This window comes from Bathycoccus prasinos, assembly GCF_002220235.1.
Source record: "Bathycoccus prasinos genomic : Chromosome_12".
NCBI classification, from domain to species: Eukaryota; Viridiplantae; Chlorophyta; class Mamiellophyceae; order Mamiellales; family Bathycoccaceae; genus Bathycoccus; species Bathycoccus prasinos.
In genome coordinates, this window is record NC_023997.1 from 623,832 (window position 1) to 641,217 (window position 17,386).

The window sequence follows — 17,386 nt, forward strand, 5'->3', positions numbered from 1 at the left end:
AAAAAAAATTATCGCACTCGTGTGACTGCTCTTTCCGCTTTCCTTTCACACGACGGTTGGACCATCGTCTCTCCTCCTGTTTGCTGGAGAAAAAAATCGCACTGCTTTTGTTGTCCTCCTCCTCACCGTGTAAAGGCGAACAACAACACAAAGAGATGAGACGAGAAGAAGAGATGACATTTTCAGCGAAACTTTGATGCGCCGCATTTCTTAGAGACGTTTTCGTCGTTTTCTCTCTTCTTTCCCTCTCTCTCTCTCTCTCTTTCCCTCTCGGTATTAGTTAACGACGGAAGAAGAATTACGATATTGAAATCCTCCGGTGCTTAGATTTCTTCTCATCTTCTTTTCATCTTCTTTTCATCTTCTTTTCATCTTCTTCTTCTCCGATGTCGCTCTTCGACGAGGAGGAGGACGACTTTGAGATTGAGATGGACAAGGAAAAGTTCGATCAAATTATCGTTCGAGCAGAGGAAGAGAAGAGAAAGAAGCAGAGAACGACGACGACAAACGCGTTTGATTTTATGAAAAATTCTCAGCAACAACAACGACAACAACAACAACAACAAGAGGTTTTGCAGCAACAGAACTACCAGCATCAACATCACGCGGTGAAAAAGATATCCATTTTACCCAGCGAGGGTGGTAATAATAACGCTGGGCGCGTTAAGTTTGAACTGTTCATCTCGGCGCCAATCGCTCGGAAGTTTGACAGACTCGTCGCGAAGTTTGACGCAGCGTTCGCAAGAGAAAGCGCGGAAGAGTACGAGAGAAGAGAACAGTTGGAAGAAATTAATAACGGCACGGTGATGAAAAATATAATCACGTGGGATGGTATACCTCACGGAAGGTTGGATCTAGTCGTGTCGAGTTTGAAGCGCCAATTTGATATCAACGACGCGGTGAATATCCTTTATCCACACCCGTTCGTGAGACGAAGTTTGCGAAGCGCGGATCGAATGATTCACGATAAAATGGTCGACAATCAGTTCAATTCTATTCCGTTTAAAGATAAGTTATTTCCATTTCAAAGCGAAGGCGTAAAATTTGTTCTTAAGAGAGACGGTCGAGCTATGATTGGTGACGAAATGGGCTTAGGGAAAAGCATTCAAGCTTTGGGCGTCTCGAAAGTTTATTCGAAAGATTGGCCGTGTGTTATATTCTGTCCTAGTAGTTTAAAAGACACGTGGAAACACGAAATCGAGAAATGGCTCGGGGGAGTTGATGGCGACGATGGAAAAGGTGAATGCGCAGTGAAAGTGCGCAAGATTGAATCCGCGAAAGAGTCTAAGGATATCTTGAACGAAATGCGAAAAAATAGCAACGGCAGCGGCAGCGCATCGACAAAAATCGATTTTATTATCGTGCCGTATTCCATCTGTAATCAGATACAGAAGGAGTTATTCGAGCTCGTTTTCAACGTTATGAAAGCGAACGTGGTCGTGTGCGACGAGTCGCACTTTCTCAAAGACCGGAAAGCCAAACGAACGATGGCTGTCGTTCCCTTTCTTATACGCGCGAAACGAGCAATCTGTCTTACCGGCACGCCGGCTCTGGCGAAACCAATCGAGTTATTTTCGCAACTGACGAGTTTGCGACCGGATATTTTTCCGAAATTATCAGAATATGGTCAAAGATATTGTTCAGGAGGGCGATTTGGCGCCTTTAGCGGGTCGAGCGAAAGTCAAGAGTTGTTCGCCGTCGTCTCTTCTTCGGTCATGATTCGCAGAAAGAAGAAAGACGTGCTCACGCAGCTCCCGCCTAAACAACGGGAACAAATTTTCTTGGAGATACCGAAAGCGGAGAGGACTTCAAAAATACAACCGATCGTTCAGGCTATGAATGCGTTACCAGAGACGGAAACTTTAGAGCGTAAAATGTTGATGAACAAATATTACTTAAGTACTGCAGAGGCGAAGGTGAAAACTGTACAGAATTATCTTCAAAATCTCCTTGAGTCTGTCGACGAGGAGAAGAAAATTTTGTTCTTCGCGCACCACAAGTGTTTGCTACACGCCGCCGTGGAGACGATGGAGAAGACAAAAACTAAGTTCATTCGCATCGATGGCGAAACGCCGAGCGGTTTGCGTCAAGGTTTAGTGGATTCCTTCCAAAGGTGCGACGCAAACTCACCGAAAGTGGCAGTGCTTTCGATTAAAGCCGCCGGCGTCGGCTTGACTCTCACGCGCGCGAGTTTAGTCGTCTTTTCGGAATATTCGTGGACGCCGGCGGAAATACTTCAAGCGGAAGACCGCGCGCACAGAATTGGACAGCGAGATTCCGTCCTGGTTCAATTTCTTCACGCAAAAGATAGCGTGGACGATATCATATGGCAAAGCGTTCAAAATAAACTAGAAACGTTGGGTCATTTTCTCGACGGTACGAAAAAAGGGAACAAGATGGAAACGAAAATGGAAGATGCGGCCGATCGAAGACAGAGTTTCGACGCCACGCAGAAAACGCTGGACGAGTTCGTCGGTCGTTAGTCATATATATAGGATTTAGTTGAAACTTAGAGAGCACAGTTGCACCTTGCATCTATCGAAAGGATTTGTTATTACTACCTCCTCCGCCACCGGCGATATTCTTGCCCTTCTCGCTCCCTCTCACGCCGTCGCCCAACACCGCTTTCGACGGGTCCTTCATGAACTGATTCTCCGCCTCTTCAGAGTGATACACGCACGACACCTCTGGCGACTTTTTCAAATCCCCGACGTACGCGAACGTGTTCAAATTCCTCTTGCAATCGTTCTCTTGATCTTGCGTGACTACTTTCTCTCTCTCCAACACCGACCAGTTTGATCTTCTTAAAACACACCCCGGTTTCACCTCTGGTTGCGCCACGTACACGTTGAAAGGATTCAAGGACAAAAACACCCTCTGGTCAAACACCATCGCCGAAGCCCCGTTCGCCATGCACACTTCGCTCGACGGCGTTCGTCGATCTAAAATCTCCCTGGACGCGACGTTGGACGGTTCCAAGTCCACTGCGGTGTCGAAAACGACGCCGGCGCCGATACCGACGACAAACGCGCCGGCGACTAAGAATTTATCCAGTTCTCGGGGAAACAGACGAGGTTGTTTATTATTATTATTACTATTCCGTCCTCCTCCTCCTCCTCTTCCTCCTCTTCCTCCTCCTTTTCTCTGTTCTTGCGTCTCGTATTCGTCCTCTTCAAACCACCCGCTACTATTACTATTATTATTTCCTCTTCTCGTTGGCGCAAAATCGTACGTATTTTCTCTGTTTCTCGACTTCGTATAGGCCAGTCGATCTTGTTGCATTTGTTTCTGACGACCTCTTCCTCCATCGTTCTCCTTTTCATAGTACGCGCCGCTGTCGCCGCCGCTGTCGCCGCCGTACGACGCATTATTCTTCCGCGAACGAGATGATGCGCTCGTGGCGTTAAAACTTTTCCTACCCAAACCCTCGCCCGAGCGGCGGCGAACAACATTAATTCGCACTTTGCATCGACGACACAGAAGAATCGCGTCGTCGTTAAAAGTCGTTTTCGGGGGCAAAAGAGAAGGCGTCGACGTGGTGAGCGTCGCACGACTCCTTCCTCCGCGACGACAAAAACGACGACTCTCGGCGAGACGAGCAGAAGCAGGAGTCGCAGCGCTCGTGGTCGTGGTGGTCGCAACAAAGCGAGACATCATCTCTCTTCTTCTTCTTCTTCTTCTTCTGTGTTGTGTTCCTTCTTCTCGTTTTTAATTCACAGTTCAGTGCGGAATCTCGAATTGTGAGTACGACGAGTACAATGACGACTTTTTGGTCAAACGTGTGACTCTCAAATCGAAAAAAAAACACAAAAAACACAAAACAAGTTTTTCTCTCTCATAAAGTTTCTTGTTGTGGATAAAAGATATCTCTCATCTCTTCTCTCTTCTTCTCTCTCTTTCTTTCTCTTTCTCCTCATTTTTTTACCACGACAGACAGAGAGACAGAACGCGATGACGACGACGACGACGACGACGATGACGATGGCTTCTTCTTCTTTGTCTTCTTCTTTGTCTTCTTCTTTGTCTTCGAAGAAGAAGAAGATGATGATGATGATGATGAAGAAAAGTTGTTCAACACGAAGAACACAAAAAAAAAGATTTTACTCTTCGGCGTCTCAAGAACAACAAACAACGAACAGTTCTGCGGAAAAAATGCTCTCCATATGGCTGACTCGCCAGGCACAACTCGGGAATTTGGACGACGATTTAGTCATCGTCATCAATTCCATCGCCATCGCGTGTAAGCAAATCATGAGCTTAGTGAAAGCAGCTCCGTTGCAAGGGAATATTGGATTAGCGGGTGGGAAAAATGAAAGCGGAGACGAACAGAAGAAGTTGGACGTCATCGCGAACGATATTTTCTTAAACGCGGTACAAAAATGCGGACGAAGTTCGGTGATTGTTACGGAGGAGGAAGATCACCCGGTTTTATCAGCGACGAACGTTGGGAATGGAGATTACGTGGTGACGTTTGACCCGATCGATGGGTCCTCGAACATCGACGCGTGCGTCACGACGGGTGCGATTTTTGGCATTTATTCACCCGGAGAGTGCGACATTGACCCGACGCAATCTGCCGAGGAAATCATGAAAAACTGCACGGAAAACGCGAATCAATCCGGGGAGAACTTAGTCGCGGCTGGGTATTGCATGTTTTCTTCGTCGTGCGTTTTTATGATTACCACTGGTCACGGCGTGTTTGGTTTCACTCTGGACGAACAAATCGGCGAGTTTGTCATGTCGCACGAAAAGTTACAAATTCCAGACGGCAAAGATATGAAACGCATTTATAGTGGGAACAACGGGAACGTGCAATTATGGGCTCCGGAGTTAAGAGAGTACGTGAAAAAGTTACAAACGGGCGAAATCGACGGGAGAAAAGGAGATCCTTGGTCGTATAGGTACATCGGCGCTCTCATCGGTGATTTCCATCGAACGTTGTTATACGGCGGCATTTGGTTGTACCCTCCAGACGTGAAGGCGACGGAAGGTAAGGCGAGATTATTGTATGAGGTTGCGCCGATTGCTATGATTGCGGAGCAAGCGAACGGGATGGCGACGAGAGGGAAAATGGCCGACGAACGGGTCATGGAAGTGAAACCTATGTCAATCCATCAAAAATCGCCCATGTTTGTGGGATCGAACAGCGCTGTTCTCGGATTACAGAAGTTCTTGAAAGAGCACTAAGTAAGAAGAAGTAATCCTCGCGTTGTCGTTGTCGCTGTTGTTTGTTATCATTACGTGTTGTACCACTCGCATCTAAATTTATAATCTATTCTTGGTTTCTCGCTACTTTTCTCGTGTTTGTTTTAGAATTATATTACTCGAAATCTGAGTCGTCGTCGAAGTCGCTCTCTTCTTCTTCCTCTTCCTCCTCCTCAGATTCTCCATCCTCGTCAGCATCATCATCATCTGAATCCGAATCTTCCTTGTATTTCGTCGCCGTTGCGCTAGAACGTCTCGCTGGTCGCGCCTTCTTCGCGATTGGTTCGTCGTCTTCGCTGCTCTCGTCCGACGATATGAGGTCCATGACGTCGTCCGAGTCGTCCGCGTCCGAGAGCTCGATTCGCTCCTCGCGTTTCTTCTTCTTTTGATGTTGCGCCTTTTTCTTCGCGGCAGCCGCGGCGGCAGCTTTGTCCGTCGATGATTTCTTTTTCGCGTTTCCACTACCTCCACCGCCTGGTGATCGCAACGATACCTCTCTCCCGGCTATGCTCGGCTGGATGGGCGAGATTATTGATATCGTCGCTTTCCCTCTCACGAGCGCTTGCGGCGACGTCATGTGCCCGTCGTCTGAATCGCTGTCGTCGTCTCCATCGAAATCAATGTTTCCTAAACCGTCGTTATCGGCGAGATTCTTCTCCGCTTTCGCCGCTGCCTGACGTTTCGGTCTTCGACCACCCGCGGCGTCTTTTGATTTATTATCTTTTCCTCCTCCTTCACCTTCTTCTTCGTCGGAGTCGCCGAGCGTAATCACGCTATCGTCGGCGGCGTCGGTGTTCGCGTCGTCGTTTTCATCTCCCTTCTTTCCTCCTCCTTTTTTCTTGCCCAACGTGCTGTTGTTCTTCCTCTCCCAATCAATCGCCGTCTTCTTATTCCCGCTATTCATGGTCTTCCAAACGCTCTCGGGAATCTCCAACAATGGCTTCTCCTCCGGATTCTCCTCTTTCGTCCCGATCCAAGCCCATTGGGAGAATATTAACACCCCGTCGAAGAAATCTTCGAGATTCGCGTTCGCATTCGCCCCTGAATCTTTCCTCGACGATCCGCCGCCTCCGCTTCCAAGGTTCAAGGTGAAATACCTCGACTCTCTCGCCCTCGCTATGGTCCCGTACAGTTTCATCTTCCCGATGCCGTTCGGGAAGTTGATGTAACAAACTGGATTTTGCGTATCCAAATCCGCGAGTTCTCCAAACTCCACCGCGTTCGCGTTCGTAGCAGTAGAAGTAGTGTTATTATTATTATCTCCGTTACCACCATTACCACCACCACTCGCGTTGTTGTTCATGAAACTAATCTGCGCGAATTGTCCGGGAAATACCACCATGTGTCTCGACTTTCTCGTGTTCGCTTTCTTCGCGATATCTTTCGCGTCCGATTTGAACAGCTGGTTTTTCCTCGTTTGAATAACCTCCGCGGTGGACGGCAACGCGGACGAGACAATTCTGCTGCTCAGCGCGGACTGATAAATTTTCGTGGATACTTGACGCTCTCTCAAAATTTCCTCGTCTGTCTCGAGGACTGCGGCTCTTTGCGCGTCTGTTTTCCCGTCGTCTTTGTCGTTCTTCTTCTTCTTCCTCGGCGGCATTTTTTCTTTATTTGATGTGTTTGATTGGAAATTCCCCCCAAATCCGTTGTTAGAGTTGTCGTTCCTCTTTCTCTCTCTCTCTCTCTCTTCTCCTACAAAAAATATATTATTAAAAGCAGAGGATGATGATGATGACGATGTTTTAATAAAACGTGCGCGTTGTGTGCTTTAACACACAGTGGTACAATATAAAACGAGACGAGATGAGTGAGGAGAAATTTTTGTGATGCGCAACTCATCAAATCTCTTTTTTTTTGTTTTTTGAATTTTTTCCTTTTTTCTCTGTTTTTGTTTGTTTTGTCTTCTCCTTCTTCTTCTTCTTCTTCTTCATACTAAAAGAACGTGTCGAGAGAGAAAAGATGCGGTCTTGTTCGATGATGCTCAACATCATCGCGCGACGAACGACGACGGCGATTTGTTGCGCTCGCACCAGCACGAGTACTACGAGTACGAGTACTATTGCTGCTGCTGCTACGAATACTACTTCTTTGTGTTCTTCTTCGCAAAGAAGGTATTTAGTAAGAAGAGCCACATCTTCGTTAGGTTGCAGCACTTCTTCTAATTCCAATTCTTCTTTGAATTCTTCTTTGAATTCTCAAAGCGAGGATGATGCGAACGACGATGATAAAGAAGAAGGAAAAGGAGTATATTATTACGATGATGATATTAATGATTCAGAAGATTTAGATTTAGAAAACGATTACGTAGAGTTGCAACTGGCAAAACAAGCGAAAGCGGCGACGATAAAATCGGTCAAATTCATCTCCTCGGTCGTTCGACACCAAGACTGTCCGCAAACGAAACTCCCGGAAGTGGCGTTCATCGGACGCTCGAACGTCGGGAAGAGCTCGTTAGTAAACATGCTCACGAACAGGAAAAACGTCGCCAAAGTCTCCAAAAACCCAGGGAAAACGCAAACGATTAATCATTACGAAATCACCACCGGCGACGGGAAGTGGTTTCTCGTCGATTTACCCGGGTACGGCTTCGCCAACGCGCCGGAACATCTCAAGAAGGAGTGGGCGAAGTTCACTCGAGAGTACTTGTTAGAGAGGAAAAACTTAATCTCCGTGATGTTATTAGTCGATAGCACGGTCAAACCCCAACAACTAGATCTGGACGCGTTGGAATTCTTAGCCGAGAACGATATTCCAGCCACGGTCGTGTTCACCAAGGCGGATAAAAAACGGAAAGCCAAGGGCGGGAAACGCGCGACGCCGGCGGAACACGTGGACATGTTCGCCGATGAAATCAGCGAAATGTTCGAAGAGTTGCCGCCGTTCGTGTTTACCAGCGCGAATAGTGGGGAAGGGAAGAAAGAGTTGTTGAATCACATCGCCACAATACGAGAGTTCATGAAGAACGGATCAGGAGATGGAGAAGAAGACGAAGCGTTTAGTGATGAAGTAGAACTATAATAGACTTTTGTTCATCCCCATTAATACTCCTCTCATGCTTTCGTTGGCACCGCTTTTCGCAACGAAGACTTTTATTACTACTTTTATCAAAACACCTTCTTGTTCTTCTTCTGTTACGAACACCTTCTGCTTCTTTCGTCTTCGTGGTCGTCTTCGAAGCGCGCATACGATTCAGACGAGGAGAGACGAGAGATTTTTTTCCATGGGCGCGATGGTTTCCCGGGACGGAACAACGAAATCATCATTCTCGAACACCAAAACAAACTACTCTTTTACCAACGAAAAGAAACGCGAAAGAGGAGGAGGAAAGAAGAAAACGCTGACGACGATTGTTTCAGCAGCACAAGCAGCCAAGAGTAACGACCCCGTCGACAACGACGATAACGATGAGTTGTTAAAAACGCCGACGAAGAAGAAGAAGACAAATAAAACAACGAACAACGTGAAACACGAACGAGCGCCGCCGAAGAACTGGGAAGAGTGTTTAGCGAAGATCAAACAGATGAGAAAGAACGGACCGTTAGCGCCGGTGGATACCATGGGATGCGAGAAAATCGCCGAGACGAGCGACGAAAAACAGAAGCGATACCGGACGTTGATCTCCGCCATGCTCTCGTCGCAAACGAAAGACCAAATCAATCACGCGACGATGAATAAGCTCATCGCGTTGAATAAAGACACCGCGGAAGGGATATTGAACACGACGGAAGACGATTTAGACGAAATCATCCACCAAGTCGGGTTTCACAGGAACAAAGCGAAATATTTACGAGCGGCGGCGAAGATATGCGTAGAAAAATACGGCGGAGATATTCCTCCGGATTTAGAGTCCTTAGTAGAACTCCCCGGGGTTGGTCCGAAAATGGGACACTTAATCATGAACGTCGGGTGGGAAAAACCGAGCGGGATATGTGTGGACGTGCACGTACACAGAATTACTGAGAGATTAGGGTGGGTTTCGGAATCGTGCGCGGTGACCAACGCCGGTTCGCCTCGTAAAAGAACGCCCGAGGACACCAGAGTCGCTTTAGAGAACTGGTTACCCAAAGACGAGTGGGTGGAAATCAACCCATTACTCGTCGGATTTGGACAGTTATACTGCACGCCGTTGCGGCCGAAATGTTCCGAGTGCGATGTCGCCGATTTGTGTCAAAACGCGTTCCGAGATGCCGCCACGCCGACGAAGAAGAAGAATAATCTGAAGAGCAGCAAAAATTAAAAGTGCATAATATTAAAAGCGCTCGCGTATGTGTGTGTTATGTCTGCATGTAAATAGAAAAGGAGAAGAAAGTAAACCGTATAGAATTGCGTGTGCGTGTTTTGTTTGTATGTATATATATGTTTAGAGAGAGAGGGAGAGAGCGTGATGAAATCTAATTATTCCATCTCATCATCGTATGTATACTTTACCTCGTTTGTTGTGTTGTGTTGTTTTTGTGTTTTTGTTGAATTGAACGATCTGTTCTGCATTTAAAAGCTGCGCAATTACTCGTACGATCGAAAAGAAGAAGAAGAACATAATAATAATAAGAACATAAAAATGGCGCGTTTATTCTTAGACCAAGAGCCGTTGACGCAGTATAAAGACCGAAGATTCGAGGGTAATCTCGAGGAATATTTAGATCGTTTGCGAACGTCGACGACGTTATACGTCGGGAACGTTTCCTTTTTCACCACGGAGGAACAAATACACGAATTATTCACCTTGTGTGGCCCGGTGAAGAAAATCACGATGGGATTAGACAAACAGAAAATGACGCCGTGCGGATTCACGTTCGTGGAGTTTCACAACCGCAGAGACGCGGAGTTAGCGGTGAAACATCTGAACGGGACAAAGTTGGACGACCGGGAAATTCGGATCGATTTCGACTGGGGGTTTGTCGACGGGAGGCAATTCGGCAGAGGTCGATCGGGCGGTCAAGTCAGAGACGAATACAGAACAAACTTTGATAGCGGGAGAGGCGGATACGGTCAGTTGTTGAAAGTAGAGCTGGAACGCGCGGAGAAAGAAGAGGAGTACGGTGGAGATTTTATAGAAGATTACGACGGGCAACAACAGGAATACGGCGGCGGAGGAGGAAGAGGAAGTCGGTCGAAGCGAAGAGACCGGGATCAGGAGATGGAAGACGCGGATGCGCCGAGGAAACGATGATACTAGCAAATTAAAACAATAATAACAAATTACTAAAAGCCTATATACATATGTGAAGATGATTCTTAAAAACGCTTCGCGATACTACTACTACTAGTCTAAATCTACTACTTTTAAAACAGCGCGAAAGGAAGCACTCCGCGGAAGAAGAGCTCATCGTTGAAACACAACGAAGACTGGCCAAGCGCGGCATAACATTCTTTATATTCAATCAGACGTGCGTCGTAAAAATGTACGCGAATAGACACAACGCGCACGCGAAGCCGAAGAAACGGTGGTCGGATGACTTTTGTCCGGGAGATGTGACGCTGTCCGCGGCGTCACTCTGTCCGGGAGAAGTGATGAATGCTGTGACCGTTTGGAAGCTCGTCGTCGCCTCCCACGGTACCTCGTGACCGACCGCGTCGTAGACGAGCGTCGCTGAACTATATTTTGCGGCGGCATCCCGCGACAGATCGTTGGGTATGATGTTGTCGTTTGTTCCCATAAACACCAAAGCGCGGATGTTCTCGAACGGAGCCGCCGCGTCGATGCGGCTCACGAGTCCGCGATGCGTCGTCGGGAGATAGCCGCAAAATATGAGCGCCACCTCGAACGTCGCGCTCGAAGTTTGCGAGAGAAACGTCGTTACGAAAGCTCCTCCTTGGCTGTACCCCAAAATGCCGTAAAAAGGCCCTTGGTTTGCGACGACCGCTTCTAAAGCATTCACCGAAAGCGAGGCGATATCAGGATCCGTCGTCGGCTCCCCTTTCCCGTTCGGTGGATCTGGGATCCATAAAGGGCCGTCGTAACTTCCCGTGGGAAAAACAAACTCAATTTCTGGCAAAGCTGCGATGAGCGATTGCATACCGCGCGTATTTTCAAAGGAACTCGCCGTTTGGCCCCCTCCATGGAGGCAGAGGATCTTTCGTTGTTGTTGCCCATCACAACAAGAAGAACAACAGATGATGATGAATAGTAGGAGTGCTTTAGGGAAAACCCTGCGTTGTGAGACATAATACTTAAAAGAATTCATCATTGTTATTCGTTAATAACACGTCTTCTTCCTTGTTGTTGTTGTTGTTTCGACAACAACAGCAACAACAACAAAAGTAGTTGCAACCGTTCCTGTAGTGTTCGCAAATAAAAAGTGCCAGACTGCTGAGTGAACTCTTTTTGCGTCTTTTTCGTCTTTTTGTTCTTTTTTGTGATTTTTGTTAATTTTTGTCTTTCTGCGGCGGCGCTTTTTCTCGTCAGAAACAACTTTAATATCGAAGATTTGAGGAGAGAAAGGCGACGAGAACGTCTATAAGTTATTGTTGTTGTTGTTCAGCATGAAAACCAGGAGGGAAGTGGACGACGACGATTCAGAAGACGACGTCTTTGAAGTCGATGATTTCTTCAACGAGAAGAAGAAAGAAATCGAAGTCAAAGACCCGCACTTGGTGTCGAAAGAAATTTCCTCGGTGTCGTTTTCGTTTTACGACCCGAAAGAAGCGCGAGAGATTTCGGTGAAAAGAGTCACCAATCCAGTCTTGTTCGATGCTCTGAATAACCCAGTCGTTGATGGATTATACGACCCGGCGTTTGGCCCGATCGAACAATTCGGCGTGTGCTCGACGTGCGGGTTATCGCAACACCATTGCCCGGGGCATTTTGGGCACATCGATTTGGTGGTTCCCGTGTATCACCCTTTGTTGTTTCCGACGGTGACGAAGGTGTTAAGATGCGCGTGTTTGAACTGTCACAAGTTTAAAATGCACACGGAACGGGTGAATATGTTCAGAGAACGATTGGATTTGATCGATAGAGGGGAATTAGAGAGTGCAGCGGATGTCAGTCAGTGGAAGTTATCGAAGAGTACGATGCGAGAGTTGAGCGAAATCGAAGAGGAAAATCGAAAAGATCGAGAGAACACGAGGAAGGAAGAAGGTGGGGAGGCACCGGAGATGATGGATTTGGACGCTAATTTAATGCCAAAGTTAGATAGTTTGACGAGGAAGAAGACGAAGAGAGGGAACCAGTACGTGCCTTTGGAGTGGACGACGTCGGCGTTGACGGCGAAGAGAGAGTTGATCGATTCGTTTTTCAAAAGCGTGCCGAAAGCGAGGTGCGAGAATTGCAGAGCGTTCGGTCCTGGTTTGAGCACGGAAGGATCCACTAAGATTTACAGAAAACCGTTGCCGAAGAAGCAGTTGGTGACCAACTTAGCGAACGGTATTGACGTGGATTTTTCGATGAAACAGTTGGCGAAAGCGGCGAGCGCGGAAGGGGCGGACGAGCAAGTGGATTCCGGCACCGTGGCGGAAATGACTGGAGGAACCGTCGTTGAAGGTAAATCAAAGAAGATTATACAAAAGACGAAGAAGAACAGTAGGGATAGAAATAGCGATGGTAGTAGTAGTAGTAGCAGTTCTTCTGAAGACGACGACGACGACGATAGCTCGTCCTTGTCTTCATCGACGGACAGCGAAGAAGACAACTACGACGAAGGAGGATTTAAAGAGCGCTCGACGAAACCGATGTACGTGACACCAATTGAAGCGAGAGAGATTTTGAGAAGATTGTGGGGCAACGAGTTTGAATGGTGCGCGAGAGTGTGGTGCGCGAATGGTCGCGATCAAAGTTCAGATTTAACGACGAAAAGACAAGCCTCCAATCCGAACAGATTCTTCTGTCAAACTATTCTTGTGCCGCCGCCAAAGCTTCGACCGCCTTCGAAAATGGGCGATATGGTTTTCGAGCACCCGCAAAATACGCACTTGTGTGCGATAATTCAAGCCAATTTATCGTTAACTGAACTCTTTCGAACGCCGCCGACGGTTCCAGAACCTCCAGAAGTGCGCGCTTCGAGAGCCGTTCGAGCGTGGTTGGTCATTCAAGGTGGCGTGAATAGACTGATGGATGCCACTAAAGCGGATCGGATCCAAGATCGCGTTGGTATTGGAATTCGTCAACAGTTGGAAAAGAAGCAAGGTTTGTTTCGTATGAATATGATGGGGAAAAGAGTAAACTACGCGGCGAGGTCGGTGATTTCGCCGGATCCGTATTTAGGTACTGGCGAGATTGGCGTACCGCCTGTTTTTGCCAAAACCTTAACGTTTCCTGAACTTGTGACGCCACATAACGTTGAACTCATGCGTGAGCTCGTAGAACGAGGCGCGGACGAACACCCAGGCGCGAACGCCGTCGAGGACGAACGCGGAAGGATTATCAATTTAGCGCGATTTTCCAAAGAAAAACGAAGAGCCATTGCGAAAACTTTGTTGTCGGTATCAGCCGCAAAAGATGCCGATGGGCGACCGCTTGCTAGGAAGGTCTACAGGCATCTACGCAACGGCGACATTATGCTCACGAATCGTCAGCCAACGTTGCACAAACCGGGGATTTTAGCCCATTGCGCTCGCGTCCTTCCCGGGCAAAGAACCATTCGCATGCACTACGCCAATTGTTCGACGTTCAACGCTGATTTCGATGGAGACGAAATTAACTTGCACTTTCCTCAAGATCATCAAGCGCGAGCGGAAGCATACGAAATTGTCAAAGCCGAGGAGCAATTCTACGCGCCGACGGACGGGAAACCGCTGAGAGGTTTGATTCAAGATCATATCTGCTCCGCTGTATTGTTGACGTGCAAAGACCGCTTTTATAACAAAGAAGGGTTCTCGCAAATCGTGTTCGCGGCTCTCGTGGATTTATGTGATCGCGAGAATTTGACAATTAAGTTGCCTCCACCTACGATTCTTAAGCCGAGACGGCTATGGACCGGTAAAGATGTCATGCGCACGATTTTAGACCACGTCGCGTATCAACGTCCCGGGGTTACATTGAAACACTCGTGTAAAACTCCGCACACGTTTTGGGGAAGTAAAGAGGAAGGTGACTTGATCGTTCGTCAAAATTACATCTGTACTGGCGTTGTCGATAAGAACGCGTTCGGTAAGTTTGGTTTAATACACGCCGTTGCTGAATTACACGGAAAGCAAATTGCCGGAAAGTTGTTATCGGTGTTGTCTCGATTACTCACTCTGTTCCTTCAACAACACGGGTTCACATGCGGGATGGACGATTTAGTTTTAGTCGCAGAATCTGAAGAGTTGCGCGTGAAGGAGTTGGCCAAAGCTGGCGCGGCAGCAAAATCAGCCGCGGAAGCGTTTGTACAAGTTAAGGATGTTCCCGAGATGGCGTTGCGTTCGGCGGTTTCCGCGAGAGTCACCGAACGTCCAGATTCCGAAGCCGCGCTCGATGCTCGCTCTTCTGGAGCGCTCAATCAAGTCACGTCGGCTACTGTCAAAGTTTGCCTCCCTAGTGGCACGAAGAAACCCTTTCACAGAAATTGCTTGTCCTTAATGACCATGTCTGGAGCGAAAGGCTCGATGGTGAACTTTTCACAAATCGCTGCCGCGCTCGGGCAACAAGAATTAGAAGGTCGTCGCGTTCCAAGAATGGCGAGTGGGAAAACGTTACCATGTTTTGCACCGTTTGATTGTGATCCGCGAGCGGGTGGATACATCAGCGACCGATTTTATTCTGGTTTACGACCGCAGGAATACTATTTCCACTGCATGGCTGGAAGAGAGGGTTTAGTCGACACGGCGGTGAAAACGTCACGATCTGGATATTTACAAAGATGTTTGGTTAAAAATTTGGAAGGATTGAAAGTTCACTACGATCATACCGTACGGGACGTTGATGGCACGATTGTTCAGTTCTTATATGGCGATGACGGCATTGAAGTCTCCAAAGGAGTCTACGCAAAAGAATTTGCGTTTGCGCTGGAAAACATCGAATCGTTAAAACTACAAAACAAATCCGCTCTGAGTGAGTTTGACGATAGCTCATCAAAGAAAGAGAATTCCAATCCCGAAGATGCATTCATGGATAAGAAGACGAGAGCATTTCCAGACGTGCCACGAAACGCATCCTCAGTTGTAGAACACGAGAAACGTTATTCCCAGTTCACGAGTTTAGGTATCTTACCAGAAAAGTTTGCAAAAGATTTGGACGATTTTTTGCACGTCACGCATGGCATTCCATCCGACGAAGAGTTTGAACAAGCACACAAAGTCACTCGTAAAGAGTTTGCAAAGATTATGAACTTGAAGTTTATTGCCTCCATGGCGAGCCCGGGCGAAGCCGTTGGCGTCGTCGCCGCGCAATCCGTAGGCGAACCTTCCACGCAGATGACCTTGAATACGTTTCACTTTGCCGGTCGTGGTGAAGCAAACGTGACGATGGGTATTCCTCGATTACGCGAGCTACTCATGGCGGCGAGCAGAAAGCCGACATTACCGGTGATGACCATGCCTCTGCGCAAAGATAAAATGGCTAAGAAGTATGCGGATAGGCTCGCGAGTCGGTTGCGCAAAGTGACTTTTGCAGAGTTGGTGCAAGATCTCTCGTGCGAGACGCGGTTGTACGCGGACGCGCCGTCTGATGGCTGTAAAGCGCGCGTGTGCGAAGTGAAGGTGACCATGAGATGCCCGGATGAATTTTCAAAAGCAAAAGGAAGCGTGACGTTTGAAGAGATGGAAGCGTGCTTCAAAGAAACCTACTTGGCGGAACTGTATGCAATCATCAAGAAAGATTGCAAGAAACGAGCAGAGCAAAGTGCTGATGTTCAGATCGTGAAATTAAGGCAACGATCTGCGACAGGTGCCGCGAGAAAACCGAGTGATATGGACGATGATGACAACGACGATGGCAAGAATACGGCAGACGACAACGACGAAGGCCAACCGAAGAAAAAAGGAGGTAGTGCAAAACTGAACGCAAAGGAACGAATCGAAAATGAAAACGACGCCTCCGACGACGAAGATAACTCTGACGACGAAGAAGGCGCGAAAGCAGATGCGAGAAAAGCTGATCGTGACGAGGAAGCGTACGGCGACGACGACAAAGTCAATGCGGGTGAATTTTCAGACGAAGACGAAGCACAGATTGCAAGGAAGATTAAAAAGAAGTCCTCTTCTGCAAAAAAGAAAAAGAAAGGTTCTGCAAAGTCTTCCGACGAGGATAAAGACGACGGTAGTCCGTCAGATTCAGATTCAGACGATTCAGATCAAACGGAAGTCGCGGAACCAGCTACTGCAGCTTCGAAAAAGAAGAAATCTTCGAAAAACGAAACTGCATCTTCACGAGAGAAGGGTGGTTTACGCCAGGACTTATCCGATATCCAAGAAGCCGTCGTCGTCAACGCGAGCGCGAAAACGTTTACGGTCATCCTTGAGTTTGATTTAGCAACTCCATTACTTCTCTTACAAAACTTGCTCGATAATGCCGCGGCAAAGTCCAACATTCGATACACGAAAGGCATTGGCGGCGTTTTCGTCGTCGGCGACGAGCTCGATGGTACTTTAGCGGTCCAATGCGATGGTGTCTCCTTCGATGCCGCGTTTGCAAACGAGGATTTAGTCGACGTTAATCGTATCAAAGCGAACGACGTTTGGCAAGTTCGGTTAACGCTCGGCGTCGAAGCCGCGAGACGAACACTCGTAGATGAAATTTCAGGGGTGTTTGGTGCCTATGGCATTGGCGTCGACGCCAGACACTTGTCGTTGATTTCAGACTTCATGTGCCAGCAAGGCGGGTACAGACCGTTCTCACGAGTTGGTATCAACGATTCCACCTCTCCATTTTTGAAAATGACGTACGAGACGGCCACAGCGTTCTTGACAGAAGCCGCTATAAGGGGTGATGTCGATAAATTAAAAAATCCGTCCGCAGCGATTGTTTTAGGTAAAATGGTTAACGTAGGTACAGGAAGTATCGGCTTACAATACGACGCCGAACGGGCGACAAAAATGGAAGAAGAGATGCGCTCGATGGGCATAGAGCCGGTAAAAAAGTTTGAACGAACACCTCGAGCAGCTGCGGTGAAAAAAGAAAGACATACGACGACGCCGTCCGAAAAGCTTACATTCAGCGCGCTTAAAGCGACTCCCAAAAATAAGCACGTCACGTTTGAAGATTAGCTATAGATCGAGAGTGTGCAAATTATGAATAGTTTTCATCCATCAATTGCTCCTT

The 17,386-nt window shown here is 47.6% G+C and overlaps 9 protein-coding genes across 9 annotated transcripts; 6 read left to right on the forward strand and 3 right to left on the reverse strand.

Moving 5' to 3' along the window:
• Positions 1–386: 386 nt before the first annotated feature.
• On the forward strand, positions 387–2,483 carry Bathy12g03420 (predicted protein; the record flags this gene model as incomplete). Its single annotated transcript, XM_007509824.1, has 1 exon — positions 387–2,483. One exon carries the CDS (start codon positions 387–389, stop codon positions 2,481–2,483), a length of 2,097 nt encoding a protein of 698 aa, XP_007509886.1.
• A 52-nt stretch (positions 2,484–2,535) lies between these two features.
• On the reverse strand, positions 2,536–3,654 carry Bathy12g03430 (predicted protein; the record flags this gene model as incomplete). The annotated part of the gene is made up of 1 exon (XM_007509966.1): positions 2,536–3,654. The coding sequence occupies one exon, from the start codon at positions 3,652–3,654 to the stop codon at positions 2,536–2,538; it is 1,119 nt and encodes a 372-aa protein (XP_007510028.1).
• Positions 3,655–3,981: 327 nt separating this feature from the next.
• Positions 3,982–5,187, forward strand: Bathy12g03440 (fructose-1,6-bisphosphatase; the record flags this gene model as incomplete). Its single annotated transcript, XM_007509874.1, has 1 exon — positions 3,982–5,187. The coding sequence occupies one exon, from the start codon at positions 3,982–3,984 to the stop codon at positions 5,185–5,187; it is 1,206 nt and encodes a 401-aa protein (XP_007509936.1).
• A 133-nt stretch (positions 5,188–5,320) lies between these two features.
• Positions 5,321–6,808, reverse strand: Bathy12g03450 (unknown protein; the record flags this gene model as incomplete). The annotated part of the gene is made up of 1 exon (XM_007509902.1): positions 5,321–6,808. One exon carries the CDS (start codon positions 6,806–6,808, stop codon positions 5,321–5,323), a length of 1,488 nt encoding a protein of 495 aa, XP_007509964.1.
• Positions 6,809–7,167: 359 nt separating this feature from the next.
• Bathy12g03460 (ribosome biogenesis GTP-binding protein YsxC) lies at positions 7,168–8,226 on the forward strand (the record flags this gene model as incomplete). The annotated part of the gene is made up of 1 exon (XM_007509668.1): positions 7,168–8,226. The coding sequence occupies one exon, from the start codon at positions 7,168–7,170 to the stop codon at positions 8,224–8,226; it is 1,059 nt and encodes a 352-aa protein (XP_007509730.1).
• Positions 8,227–8,437: 211 nt separating this feature from the next.
• On the forward strand, positions 8,438–9,445 carry Bathy12g03470 (predicted protein; the record flags this gene model as incomplete). The annotated part of the gene is made up of 1 exon (XM_007509777.1): positions 8,438–9,445. The coding sequence occupies one exon, from the start codon at positions 8,438–8,440 to the stop codon at positions 9,443–9,445; it is 1,008 nt and encodes a 335-aa protein (XP_007509839.1).
• A 321-nt stretch (positions 9,446–9,766) lies between these two features.
• Bathy12g03480 (predicted protein) lies at positions 9,767–10,378 on the forward strand (the record flags this gene model as incomplete). The annotated part of the gene is made up of 1 exon (XM_007509955.1): positions 9,767–10,378. One exon carries the CDS (start codon positions 9,767–9,769, stop codon positions 10,376–10,378), a length of 612 nt encoding a protein of 203 aa, XP_007510017.1.
• A 211-nt stretch (positions 10,379–10,589) lies between these two features.
• Bathy12g03490 (putative alpha-agarase precursor) lies at positions 10,590–11,393 on the reverse strand (the record flags this gene model as incomplete). The annotated part of the gene is made up of 1 exon (XM_007509886.1): positions 10,590–11,393. One exon carries the CDS (start codon positions 11,391–11,393, stop codon positions 10,590–10,592), a length of 804 nt encoding a protein of 267 aa, XP_007509948.1.
• Positions 11,394–11,691: 298 nt separating this feature from the next.
• Positions 11,692–17,331, forward strand: Bathy12g03500 (predicted protein; the record flags this gene model as incomplete). The annotated part of the gene is made up of 1 exon (XM_007509823.1): positions 11,692–17,331. One exon carries the CDS (start codon positions 11,692–11,694, stop codon positions 17,329–17,331), a length of 5,640 nt encoding a protein of 1,879 aa, XP_007509885.1.
• Positions 17,332–17,386: the final 55 nt, after the last annotated feature.